Raw genomic sequence first — 13,841 nt, 5'->3', positions numbered from 1 at the left:
GTGGCAGTGATGGATAAATGGGGAGTTGAGAAAGTGCATAAAAAGTGAACCATGGGAGCTCTTGAAACTTGAGTGGGTGTAAGCAGTGATGTGATGGAGTACACTTGGCAAGACAGAGTGGGGTAGGGGGGTGGGGGGGGGGGCGGTTGTATACCACAGGATGTAGATGAATCAGCAACTATACACACTTTTCCAGACCTGGCTAGGTCATTAAACTGCTTCCTGCACTATCCAAGAATGGAATACAATGCTTCTGCTGCTCACCTCCTCAGCCACCTCCAATCACCCCTTGGTGAGAGCAGCTGGTTTCTTCCTCCCATTGCTGGGGAAAATGACCTCCCTCCTGCTCCTGACTGCACCCATCAGTAATTCAAGGGAAGCATTCTGAGGGTGGGGGGGGGTGAGCGGGGGTTGGGCGCACAGAATCATCATTTAGAAGAAGTGTGTGCAAATTTAAATTTGCCTAATAGCAAGAATGAAGAATGCCCTGATTTTAACTCTGGGCTGGATTGGGACGGGTGAGTAGCGGTGTGAGGCTAAGGTATTTTAACTCCCGGGCCTCATATAAATCCCGTCTGCCACTTCCTGCCTGTTCTGGGCAGGATGTCGGCAGAAACCAGTGGAAAATTGCATGGCCCAGATGCTGCCCCAGGACAAAAGATAAGTAGAGGGGTTGGCTGCCAGGGCCGTCCCATGGGGGTCTTCTGATCGGGAATGTTGGTTGGGGGGGGGGCAAGTCCGTGGCAGGGGAGGCCAAAGCTTTCCTTGTGGGTCCAGGAGGAACACTTCTGAGCTCCACAAGGAAAGAAAAAAAAATAAAGTTAAAAATCTTACCAGTTTGGACCTATTCTGGCCCAGATTGTCTTCCCGCTGTCTTCACCTGGCAGGAAAGTCACTGTGTCTTCCAGCGCAGGCCGCCAAGTTAAAATTGCATTGGGTCCCGATGATGTCATTGAGACCCGACCTGCATGTGTTTAAAAAAAGGACCTGCCGTCTTTGGGCAGGTGTCCTTGCTGTCTGCTCAGTTGAGCAGGTTAAATTCGGGAATGGTCAGCATCTGGCTGCTCGAGGAGACTTGGGGAGACTTCAACTGCCCACCCGCCCGGTTTCTGCCGGGGGCAGGGAGGGTTAAAATCGCCCCTTGACATTTCCTTAAGTAGCCAGCTTACACTCACACATGAACAATGGTGACTTGGACGAGATCAGACACTGCCATACTGGAACTCAAATCCTCATGTAATAATCACAACAGTCAGAAGCAGCCCAGAGGTACTCGGGTGGAACAATATCCCTCATTTTGCAGCAGTTTTTCTTCCTGTTGCGGAATGAATTGATGAACAATCAGTAGCCTTGCCTTCATGAGCCAAAAGAGCCGTTAAAACATCTGCATACCGATGAAGGGAGCCGGGGTGGGCGGGGGGGGGGGGTCACCATTCCTCAAGACTGAGCACACATTCCGAGCAGCTGCTTCAGAGAGTCAAAAGTCTTTGACCCAGATGGCTGAGCAATCACTCTTTAAGGCACATAATAACTGAATTGCACCTGTTTTCCATTGGCTGGGCACTTGCAGTACTACACAGATGACAGCTTTCATTACCGTGCATGAGAAAGAGCTGCTGTTCTCTCAAATCATAACACGGGTTTATACCCCAGGTGTGACACGGTGAGTAATGGGTCATTTGCAAAGATTTATTAATGTCGTGGGACCAGTTTCATGCATATGATGTGGTTCCGGCCCTCTCTAATGTGTTGTCTCTATTTATACCACTTCAGACATCCTTCCTTAACCCTTACTGCCGGGCAAGGTCAGGAAAGCCATGTGCTGAAGGCATTTTGTTCTTTTCCTTGCCGGTGCTCAATAGATTTCCAATGTTTTCTTTTTGTCAGTTGACTTTAATTTTAAGGCACGCAATTCAAGTGATTTATGTTTCGTACGGAAAGTTACATGAGATGGGCATCTGTTTTTTGCATTAGCATTAAAAAAGAGTCCTCTCAGTGGTGATACAATTCCATTGGCAGCAGTAGCCTCCTCAACCCTCCTTGTAACCATTTCTAATGTGGGAGAACTTGATCCAGTCTTCACAGAGCAGCCTGTATGATTGGCACCCCTTCCACCACCCTAAACATGCACTCCCTTCACCACCGGTGCATCGCGGCTGCAGTGTGTACCATCCACAGGATGCACTGCAGCAACTCGCCAAGGCTTCTTCGACAGCACCTCCCAAACCCGCGACCTCTACCACCTAGAAGGACAAAGGCAGCAGGCACATGGGAACAACACAACCTGCACGTTCCCTTCCAAGTCACACACCATCCCGACTTGGAAATATATCGCCGTTCCTTCATCGTCGCTGGGTCAAAATCCTGGAACTTCCTTCCTGACAGCACTGTGGGAGAACCTTCACCACACGGACTGCAGCAGTTCAAGAATGCGGCTCACCACCACCTTCTCAAGGGCAATTAGGGATGGGCAATAAATGCTGGCCTTGCCAGTGATGCCCACATCCCATGAACGAATAAAAAAAAACTTGATTTGTACACAAACACCCTCTCCATGGAGGGGGAAGGATGCAATTGTAACCCTCTCCCCATTGTCCCAGTTGAGATAAGTTAATTCAGTACAGACGTGAACTGAAATCAGGATCTTCCTAGTCTGTATGGCTCACTTAAATGAGGTAAATTAGCTGAGGGTCTCTGGGCTGGAGTGCGGTGTGTGGGGGGTGGTTGGAGAGTTAGCACCATGGAGGCACTTTTCCACAAGAGAGAGCAGGCCACACAAAATGTTGTCTAACTGAACAATCCTCTCGGAGCTATCGGGCAGTGTGAAGAACAGGGAAGTTCAGTCTCAATTCTAATCATAAGTAAATCTACGTATTTTGATATCTATGTCCAGGAAACTGATAGCCAGTTTAAATTTTAATCGCAGTCAGGATTCTGCTCAAAATACACAAGCCGCTGCAGAGGGCTTTGGTATTCAATTGAGTAGACAGGACATTCTTGCCATGCACAATCATTTAATTTGCAAAATCTCATTAAGAGTAGATGTTCTTTAGCTGAGAACTATCAGCACAGTGGCTTGCTATACTTTATGAATGGTTCATTCAGAGTAAAAGAAGTTGCAATTAGGTGACAAGTGGATTCAGTATGCAATACCTATTAAATGGTTACTGCAGACACCCTCTGTGTACATAAGAAGAAAAAAGAAAGACTTGCATTTATATAGCGCCTTTCATGACCTCAGGATGTCACAAAGCGCTTTACAGCCGATGAAGTACTTTTGAAGTGTAGTCACTGTTATAATGTACGAAATGTAGCAGCCAATTTGCACACAGCAAGCTCCCACAAACTATAGTGTGTTAAATTACCAGACCATCTGTTTTTAGATGTTGATTGAGGGATAAATGTTGGCCAGGACACTGGGAGAACTCAACTCCTCTTTTTGAAAAGTGCCGTGGGATTTTATATGTCCGCCTGAGAGGGCAGACGGGATCTTGGTTTAGAAGTTTGATGTCTCATCAGAAAGATGGTAGCTCCGACAATGCAGCACTCCCTCAGTACTGCACTGAAGTGTTAGCCTGGATTATGTGCTCAAGACTCTGGAGTGGGGCTTGAACCCAGAACCTTCTGACTCAGTGCTACCACTGAGCCAAGGCTGACACAATGGCAGCTTTATTTCATCTGTTTATCTGTGTTCCTTGTTAAACTTGAAAGGGTGTCAACATTCTATCCCAGTTCACCAATTTTTCTAAGGCCATCAAAAGAGAGGCAGGAGACCTTATGGGAAATTAGATAATGAACCACATGTAGAGTTATTGCTAAGGAACTGTATCTTTGGTCCAGCCTTTTTGCTAGTATTTATGCAGGATTGTGACTATTTATTGTTTTCTATATTCACGGAGGAATAGATTTTCTGCTATTGGTGTACGTTAGTGGTGCGAGCAGAAAATTGTGTAAAAGTAAAACCTCTGGAAAGGCTCAGAACTGCAGGAAAGAGAAAAAAAACAAAAAAAAAATGAAAGAAAATGGTCAACAAATGACTGAAATATTACAGATTCGATGTATTTCTTTGTGCCCTTTAAACCAGTCAATGCCGCAGCTGATTCCCTAGCGACCCTTGGATGGCCATTTCACAGGGGAGTCTTTTAGAGACAACATCCCGCACTCCCAAAAATCGGGGAAATGGCGTGCAGGACTTCCAACCCCCAAATAAATATTTAAATGAAGCACCCACCTGTTTGAGGTGGGCACCTCGTATGCCACGAGTTCCTTCCCTCTGGAAACAATGCCGCAGTTGAAATTTGATGTAGATCTGGTGAGGCGGAACTCCTGCTCATTTTCCGCTACTGGCCTCCTGATTTACACCACAACAACAACTTGCATTTATATAGCGCCTCTAACGTAACAAAACGTCCTAAGGCGCTTCACAGGAGCGTTGTGAAACATAATCGAGCCACGTGACAAAATATCAGAACAGGTGACCAAAAGCTTGGTCAAAGAGGTAGGTTTTAAGGAGTGTCTTAAAGGAGGAGAGAGTGGTGGAGAGGCGGAGAGATTTAGGGAGGGAATTCCAGAGCTTAGGGCCTAGGCAGCTGAAGGCACGGCCGCCAATGGTGGAGTGATGAAAATCAGGGATGTGCAAGGGGCCAGAATTGGAGGAGCGCAGAGATCTCGGAGGGTTGTAGGGTTGGAGGAGGTTACAGAGATAGGGAGCGGTAGGGCCATGGAGGGATTTAAAAACAAGGATGAGAATTTTCAAGAAGCAGGTGACCAGCAGAGAAAAATATAAGCTGACATATTCTGTATAGCTTACAAAGTAAATCTGCAGAGTGCCTTTGCTACTGTTTATTTATTACTGTTAATAAATCTGTTCTGTAGTTTATAGCTTAGGCCATGGTCTGATAGGATGTCTGTTCTACCACTTTCTGAAGCCTAGGAGCTCGTAAGAGGGCTCGTAACATATCCAGTAAGGAAAATGCTGTGAAACCAGAGCTTCCTGTTCAAGTCCTACAAAGGCACGTTCCAGCTCACTTACAGGAGTGGCCTTTCTCACCGAGGATGAGAAAAATATCTTGAGTTAAAAACCCCAAAACATAACAGGCACATTGAGCTGTTGCTCTGGTTCCTAATGTTACTGCAGGAGGAAATTGTGATTGGTCAGCTGAAGTGTCAATTACCTCCTGTAATTTAGATTGGTTGAATAAAGTAGCTCAACTGTGTGAAAGAATGTAAACTGGTTCGATTGGGTGTCAGTCAAATTACTGCCTTGGCACTAAAGTTCACAGAGGTGCTGAATGTTTGGACAAGCTGTCGATCATAGTGCACAGTGTTATAAATATGGAATGGGCACTGTGTAGTTGGCTTGAAGTAATGATGAGTGATGCTGCTGCAAGTAAGACTGCAGGATATGTGATTTAATGTGTGAGTTGAATGATTGATTTTACCAAGAGCTGTTATTGTAGCACCCTCCCCCATATCCATTCAGGACCTCTATATGCCCATGTCTGCTTTTGCACTTTGCCAAAGGTGGCATCCTTACATGGGTTCTAAACAAGCTGGCAGTGGTGTACTACAGGAAAGCACAGTTAGTGGACCTGATTTCAATGTGACCCTTAGGTACGTCTTGATCATGGTTGAGCCATTGAAGGGGAGGTGCAGATTATGGCCTTGGTACCTTCTAGTCCAACTTAGACAACAAAGTAACTGTTCTCTTTGCCATAACCACACAAATTTTAATAACACAAAAATTAGAACATGCAGCACCGTGCTAATGCTGCAACCGCCTCTCCGAAAGCTCCTCACTGCGGCCCCTGAATATGAATCACGAATTAACAAAGCCCTGTAACCTTAATAACCCATAAGCTTGCACAGAACAGGCATTTCTCCACGGTAACGGTCGTCAGATTTGCTCCTAGATCATCCTTGCAAGCTTCCTAGTGGCTGGTTACAGAGTGGCATGGGACACTGGGAGCAGGTCTTGTGCCCAGTCTGATTCCAGGGGACTGCTATGTGGCACAAGGGGATGATCTAAAGAATGGGCAGAGGGAACAGATAATTTTTTAATAGAATAAAAAGATCAAAATGTGAAGGAAAAAATACTTTAGCCTTGAATTTTGAACAGGGTGTAATAATGTTAATCAAACAGATACTGCATTTCAATCACACCCCTGAACCTACAATGTCTTGAAATGGTGAAATTCGGGTCATGTGTTGAGTACAGTATTCTGCAGTCCTGGGTAATCAGCTGATTTGCCAGCTTGGGAATCTTGTATGGTCCTGCTACTTTTCTCAGCAGCCCTGTTTAATGTCGGGATGTTCTGAATAAAATAACAACAACAACTTGCATTTATATAGCGTCTTTAACGTAGTAAAACATCCTAAGGGACTTCACAGGGGCGTAATCAAACAGAATTTGACACCGAGCCACATAAGGAGACATTAGGACAGGTGACCAAAAGCTAGGCCAAAGAGGTAGGTTTTAAGGAGCATCTTTTAAGGAACACCTTGTTTTCAAATCCCTCCATGGCCTCGCCCCTCCCTATCTCTGTGACCTCCTCCAGCCCTACAACCCTCTGGGATCTCTGCGCTCCTCCAATTTTTGCCACTTACGTATCCCCGATTTTAATCGCTCCACCACTAGCGGCCGTGCCTTCAGCTGCCTAGGCCCTAAGCTCTGGAATTCCCTCCCTAAACCTCTCCGCCTCTCTACCTCTCTCTCCTCCTTTAAGGCGCTCCTTAAAACCTACCTCTTTAACCAAGCTTTTGGTCACCTGTCCTAATATCTCCTGATGTTGCTCGGTTTTGTCTCATAATGCTCCTGTGAAGCGCCTTGGGACATTTTACTACGTTAAAGGTGCTATATAAATGCAAGTTGTTATTGATGTTGAGGAGAGAGAGGTAGAGAGGTGGAGAGGTTCAGGGAGCGAATTCCAGAGCTTAGGGCCTAGGCAGCTGTAGACACCGCCGCCAACGTCTGAGCAATGAAAATCGGGGATGCGCAAGAGGCCAGAATTGGAAGAACGCAGAGATCTCGGAGGGTTGTAAGTGAATAGAAGGGCAGATTCAAATAAACAGAAATAAGTCTGGAACTCTAGAGCAGCTGGTTCCATAGGCAAGTCAAGTAACTTTCTGAGAATGCACCCCCAGTAAAACCTTTACAGATAGTTTTCCAGGATTGAATTAAAAGAGAGCAAGTGGATAAAACTGCTCTTAAGTCCACAGTGACTGCAATATCATCTCAAAGTATATGACAGGTAGCGTCCCAACACAATACATTTAGTTCCCATATTGTCACATGCTAACTGCCAAGCATTGGCAAATTACCCAATCCTATTTAGAGTACAATATTTTAGACAAAGCAAACCGATAAATTTATTGGGCCATACAGAATAATTTTTAATTGCAAAATGAATGTAACATGCAAGGAACCTGTGGTAGAGTCATCAACATTAAAAAAATATTCTGGGAATATGGGCGTCGCTAGCAAGGCCGGCCTTTATTGTCCATCCCTAATTGCCCTTGAGAAGGTGGTGGTGAGCCGTCTTCTTGAACCGCTGCAGTCCGTGTGGTGAAGGTTCTCCCACAGTGCTGTTAGGTAGGGAGTGCCAGGATTTTGACCCAGTGACGATAAAGGAACACCGATATCTGTCCAAGTCGGGGTGACGTGTGACTTGGAGGGGAATGTGGAGGTGGTGGTGTACCCATGCGCCTGCTGCCCTTGTCCTTCTGGAGGTCGCGGGTTTGGGAGGTGCTGGGCTCTGATTAGTTAAATATAAACAGCCAACCTGGTGAACTTAAATACTCTGACTGGCTTATACTGCAGTACCAGATATCAAAATCTAATTTTTAAAATTTTATTTTTTCACACTACAGACGTCTAGAGGAGTTCTTCCTCGGTTTTTCAGCAGCATAGAAAAACTCATTAAGGCTTATGAAAAGCCGGGCCAAGGTACGGTTGTACCATTACTGCATCCAGTGGAATATGAAACCTATAAAATCCAAAGACAGAATGAAGGTGAGAATAAGATCCTTATATGTGTATGTGTTCATGTTAATATAATTTACTGTATTATATGCAGGCAGGTACAGCTTTTGTGTTGGTCAGCCAGTGTCTATGTCCATGTTTAAGAATATCAAGGAATAACTTGCATTTATATGGACTCGTTTCGATCGTCTGGGGTGGGAGAGGGTCGGAGAAGAATTTCCCATATTTTTTCCCCCCAAATTGGCCTGGGTTTTTATCTGGTTTCTTGCTTCTCCCAGGAGATTACATGATTTTGGAATGGGTGGAGAGTATATAAGGTATTGCAATAGTGAGGGACAGGCTAGATGGACCAGAGGGTCTTTTTCTGTCTGTCATTGTTCGTATATGGTGCTATCATTTTCCTGAATTTTTTTGACCATTTTTCCACAGAAAGGATCAAGATATTAATTACCTCAAAATGTGTTTTTAAGTTAAAGCTTGCTTTAAATGAGTTAAACTCACACAACATTAAGGTCTCCAGGTTTATATTGGGTTTCAGACGGGGTGTTTGAAACCAGCAGCCTGGAGACAATGATAGATAATTTGTCACTCGTTGCTGCTGTGGCAATTCTATTGATTTGTACTCAGCAGGCATCATTGTCAAGTTAGGCGGGTAGACTCCATTCTTAGCAGGGAGGGGGGTAGTCCATTAGTCAGCTGTGATTAAAAACTGACACTGGAGCCAGGCTTTTTAAAGAAAGCAAAGGGAATATAAATGCACTGTTTGAACTAAGTGGTCATAGCTGCTGATTTATATGTTTCACCTTACTGTGGAATAAAGCAGTTTACAATTCAAACCAAACTTTGTCTCATCTAGTGCTAACTTGGTCTACCTAAGGGGGATTGAAGAAACACATGTGCAAAAGACATAAGTATCCAGTCTAGATCGCAAGGGGAGGAGGCTATTGTTCCATCCTTGGGTTATGCTGTGGTACAAGTAGATATAAGGCTGTGTGGGTCAACTCATTACTTGAGAAGTAAGATGCTCAAACCTCTTATGGAAGTGATTGGTGCCACTGAATCTTTAAATGTATCTATGGAAGATGTGAATTGTAAGCTTCCTGCTGTATGCCCAGTTAGGACCACCTTACTTGTTATGACACTAAATCAAAAGCAAAATACTGTGGATGCTGGAAATCTGAAATAAAAACAGAAAATGCTGGAAATACTCAGCAAGTCAGACAGCATCTGTGGAGAAAGAAACAGAGTTAATGTTTCAGGTCGATGACCCTTCATCAGAACTGGAAGAAGTTGAAGATTAGACAATTTTTAAGGAAGTACAGAACCAGGGAAAGGTTGCGGGGGGGAGGAAGGGGAGAGGAGAAAAGAACAAAAGGGAAGGTCTCTGATAGGGTGGAGGGCATGGAGTGATTAAATGGCAAAAGGGATGATGGTGCAAGGCAAGGAGGGTGATAATGGAACAAGTAAAGAAACAAAAGATGGGTCTAGAGGAGCTGTAAATGGCAACATCCGAACCATTACCAGCACCTGCTGTCCAAAAAATGGGAGCAGTGGTTATGATCTAAAGTTATTGAAATCAGTGTTGAGTCCAGAAGGTTGTAAAGTGCCTAATCGAAAGATGAGGTGCTGTTCCTCGAGCTTCCGTTGAACTTCATTGGAACAATGTAGGAGGTCAAGGACGGAGAAGCCAGAGTAGGAGTTGGATGGGGAATTAAAATGTCAAGCGACCGGCAGGCGGACTGAGCGGAGGTGTTCAACAAAGCGAATCAGCGATTAGCCTGTACTTCTATCAGTTTAGTATACTGTATTCGCTGCTCACAACGCGGCCTCCTCTAAATTGGGGAGACCAAATGCAGATTGGGTGATCGCTTTGTTGATCACCTCCGCTCTGTCCACAAGTGTGACCCTGACCTGCCGGTCGCTTGACATTTTAATTCCCCTTCCCACTCCCACTCTGACCTGCCTGTCCTCGGCCTCTTACACTGTTCCAATGAAGCTCGAGGAACAGCACCTCATCTTTCGATTAGGCATTTTACAACCTTCTGGACTCAACGTTGATTTCAATAATTTCGGATCATAACCACTGCTCCCATTTTCCATTTTTTTTCAGAAAGCAGGTGCTGGTAATGGTTCTGATGTTACCATTTACAGCTCCTCTAGACCCATCTTTTGTCAAATTACTTGTCCCATTACCACCCTCCTTGCCTTGCACCATCATCCCTTTTGTCATTTAATCACTCCTCCCCTCCACTCTATCACAGACCTTCCCTCTTGTTCTTTCCTCCCCCCCTCCCTCCCTCCCTCCCTCCCCCCCCCTCCCTCCCCCTCCCTCCCTCCCTCCCCCCCCCCCTCCCTCCCTCCCCCCCCCCCCCCTCCCTCCCCCCCCCCCCTCCTCCCTCCCTCCCTCCCTCCCTCCCTCCCATCTCTCCCTCCCTCCCATCTCTGTACTTGCTTAAAAACTGTTTAATCTTCAACAACTTGTAGTTCTGACGAAAGGTCATCGACCTGAAACGTTAACTCTGTCTCTCTCTCTCTCCATCGATGCTGCCTGGCTTGCTGAGCGTTTCCTGCATTTTATGTTTTTATTAGTTGTTATGACAATTGTTTGCAGGTTTATCCAGACTCAGAACAATCCCAGTCTCAGGTGTAACCCCCCCCCCCCCCAATTAGTGAAACATGTTGATTTATCGATCATCAGCTGTGTTATGAAGTGCTGTGGGCCTGCTCAGCCCAGGTATCTGATTATTGAGTGTGCCACTTGGGTTGATTTGCTCTCAATGTACCATCAGCCACTATGCTTTACCCCCTTACTTCCCCCTCAAGGAGGATAGTCAAATGACAAGCTCTCACTAGGTGGATAGCAGGTGCCTAGGAACTCCACACAACTAGCATGGTTATTAACATAACTCACCATAAAATGTGTGAGTGCATTAACACCATTCTCCATCTTCCATTAAACAGTCGTTCCCCCAGTTGGTGGTGCAGAACTTCAGCAGCAACTAATTGCCTCTCTGCAGCCCAATAATAGTAGTCACCAAACCCTGGATGTATGAGCGCATATTCTCATACCCAGCTTCTCAGCAATGTCTTACAGCAGTTTTCATTCCAAATCTTAGTTTCCTCATCAGCTATATGATGGACATCCAGCTTCAGCTTGAAGGAAGGACCTATTCAAGACAGTTTGCACCGTGCCAGACACTTTGATGTTCTAGATGCCCAAGTTCAATTATGTAATGAATGAGTTATCACGTTCTTATGAAGTTCCTGTGTTCTCTAATTTAATGAATGCATTAACCTGTTTAAAAATAATAACAGCAGATGAATTTCACACGAACATCCTAACACATTGATTGCTAATATTGACAGCACAATTTCAACCTCTTTGTTTTGAACTTGGGAGTAGCTGTCCTGAAGACTTCGGTGGGCTATCAGTGACACTTTAAGCACAGATTACTGCCATCAGGTTTCTTTGTCCCTTGACTGCTAGTTATTGCTAAAGCCACTTTACTTCATGGTAATTTAGGAAAAGTCTAAAATAACAGTAAAGCATTTCCATTAAGTCTTTCCTATGTGTGAAAACGAGCAGAACAGTTCTTAAACTTGGCAATAGAAAAAGCCTTTTGAAATGATACCCCAAATCTATTTGCTTATTGCTTGAAGTGAATAAAATATTCAGCAGCTTGTCGAGCGTTTGTCTCTTTAATGGGTCTTTTGTCATACAGAATCACTTCAGAAAACAATTCTATAAATTTGGGATTCACCCTCCTGCTGTTAAATCCAGCCCACTTGTTATTTCCACACCGTTCACCTGACGAAGGAGGAAGCCTCCGAAAGCTTGTGGAATTTAAAATAAATTTGTTGGACTATAACTTGGTGTTGTAAAATTGTTTATAATTGTTATTTGAAGTGGAAGGAAAGGCATGCAGTAGCTGTTGATTTCTAAATATCAGGCACTAAGAAGCTGCATGGTGCAGCCTTGTGCTTGAGGCCTTGTTGGATACTGTAGGGTGCGTTTGCAGTGACTCTCACACATGAGGAGATGCATAGAGGAATGTCTTGACTGGGGCCACTTTGGCAGAGCGTGTCTGCAGTGGCTAGAGGGAGGCACCATTGACGGAATATGTGGTGGAGCATGTGAAAGAGCCTTGTGTTCATGGTCTCTACTGCAGGCCCTCCCAGGTACAGCTGAGTTTGTTTAAACCTGCCAGGAACCTGTGTTAGGTACAAATAAAATGGTATGGTGAAGTATGTTGACATTACTACATGCTGGGTGCAGGTGAGAGCCAGGATTCAAGTTGGTGATTCGGGTGGTTGTGGTCACATACAGGCAGTGGAAGCATTGCTGCCAAAAGGCAAACTTGAGGGGCCATTTTAACCCTGTCCGCTCAGTGGAAACTGGGTGGGTGGGCAGTTAAAATCGCCCGTGGTCCAAGTCCCCCTTCCTTCTAAGGGTGCAGTAATATCACAGCTTTGTGTTGATGTGAAGCATTTCAGGTTATGCTTCACTGCAAACATAGCAGTGTATCTAGGCCGTCAGGTCGCCATTCAGACATTCCAGTATGTTGGTGTGAGACTTCCACCAAAAGGCCAACTCGCAGTACCGAAGTATAACTCTGGTCTGGTGTGAAGCCTCATTTTAAGAGTTTTCTGGACTGCCTGGATCCTTCCAAGTCATGGCACAGAATCTTTTTAATCTTATGAGAGAACATTTTCCCCTCTTAACAGCAAAACTGAGGAGAAGGGGAACTTGGTTGAAGCATATATTCTCAGAGCTCCGTCTCAGTACATCTCAGTGCTGGTCAAACTGAGGTCTGTTCGAAGTCTAACAGAGGTGTGCCAGCTGCTTATTGCAGCCAGCAGTTACTGCTCTCGGACTGGCAACTGTATTATAACTACATCCTAAGAGTAGCAGAAAATGTGGCTTACTGCTCCTTTTAAAAAACAGTAGAGTTATCCATCTCATGGAGTAGTTGAGGCGAACAGCACATTTACTTTTAAGGGCAAGATAAATAAGTGCACGATGGAAAAAAGAATAGAAGGATATGCTGACAGGGTTAGATGAAGTAGAGTGGGAGGAGGCTCGTGTAGACACCGGCATAGACCAGTTGTGCCAAATGGCCAGTTTCAGTGCCGTGAATTCTGTGTAATGCAATCTCCCCAAGGTATTGCTAGTGTTGCCAAGTATTCAGATACTATCCCTTAATTAAAGGGGAACTGGCTTCATGCAAAAAGGTTTTTGGCAAATCTTTATTTGTGTGGAGAAGCAAAAGAAGATGAAGATAATTGCTGTCGCAATGATGTCACACACAAGTGTGCACGTGTGGATGTTTGGTGAGGGCTGCAATCCCATCCACAGTTGACCAGCCTGTCGATACTCATTCTCGGAGCTCACATGTATAGATTATGCACTGGGATGAGGTACCGGGGGCTGGTAGGTCCTTCATCAGAGGAAGAGCGAAAAATATAAACAACAAAACCTTGTAATTTTCCCCACCCATTAATAAAACCTCAGCAGACACAAATGACAACTTTGCTGTGCTTATCAGTCCATCTATTGATGTTCATCTTCATAATAGCACCTGATGACAGGAAGTTTGAGCTCGCTGTTAAGTTTTTGGGTCTTTTTGTACTTTTTACTCTAGATACTTTTGGTTTCTGTGTTTCAGATCATGCACTCCTCACATCATCGAAAGTGTTTACATATTGTGCCTCTTATCTGCATCAAGCCCTCTTGCTCATACTGCAATTGAGGTAGTTTTCAGACTACTTATTGATGGCGTGCTTGCTCTATCTCACAGGGTTAAACTGGGCAAATAAACAATAGGAGAAAAGGGTTTTAGTAAAACGGGAAATGTATCAA

The 13,841-nt window shown here is 44.8% G+C and overlaps 1 protein-coding gene across 3 annotated transcripts in view; it reads left to right on the top strand.

Annotated features, from left to right (window-relative positions):
• Nucleotides 1-13,841, top strand: part of LOC137322739 (SH2 domain-containing protein 1A-like) — a 76,781-nt gene that overhangs the window by 27,437 nt on the left and 35,503 nt on the right. For all 3 annotated transcript variants that reach the window (XR_010963226.1, XR_010963225.1, XM_067985745.1), the window contains exon 3: nucleotides 7,870-8,011. Coding sequence is in view for 1 of the 3 variants with exons in the window: in XM_067985745.1 (XP_067841846.1) it covers nucleotides 7,870-8,011 (142 nt within the window). In the remaining 2 variants the exon portion in view is untranslated. The remainder of the gene's footprint in view (nucleotides 1-7,869; nucleotides 8,012-13,841) is intronic.

Source organism: Heptranchias perlo, chromosome 6 (assembly GCF_035084215.1).
Source record: "Heptranchias perlo isolate sHepPer1 chromosome 6, sHepPer1.hap1, whole genome shotgun sequence".
In the NCBI taxonomy this organism is placed as follows: domain Eukaryota; kingdom Metazoa; phylum Chordata; class Chondrichthyes; order Hexanchiformes; family Hexanchidae; genus Heptranchias; species Heptranchias perlo.
Note: the sequence above shows the minus strand (reverse complement) of the source record. Positions and strands in the feature narration are given on the sequence as shown.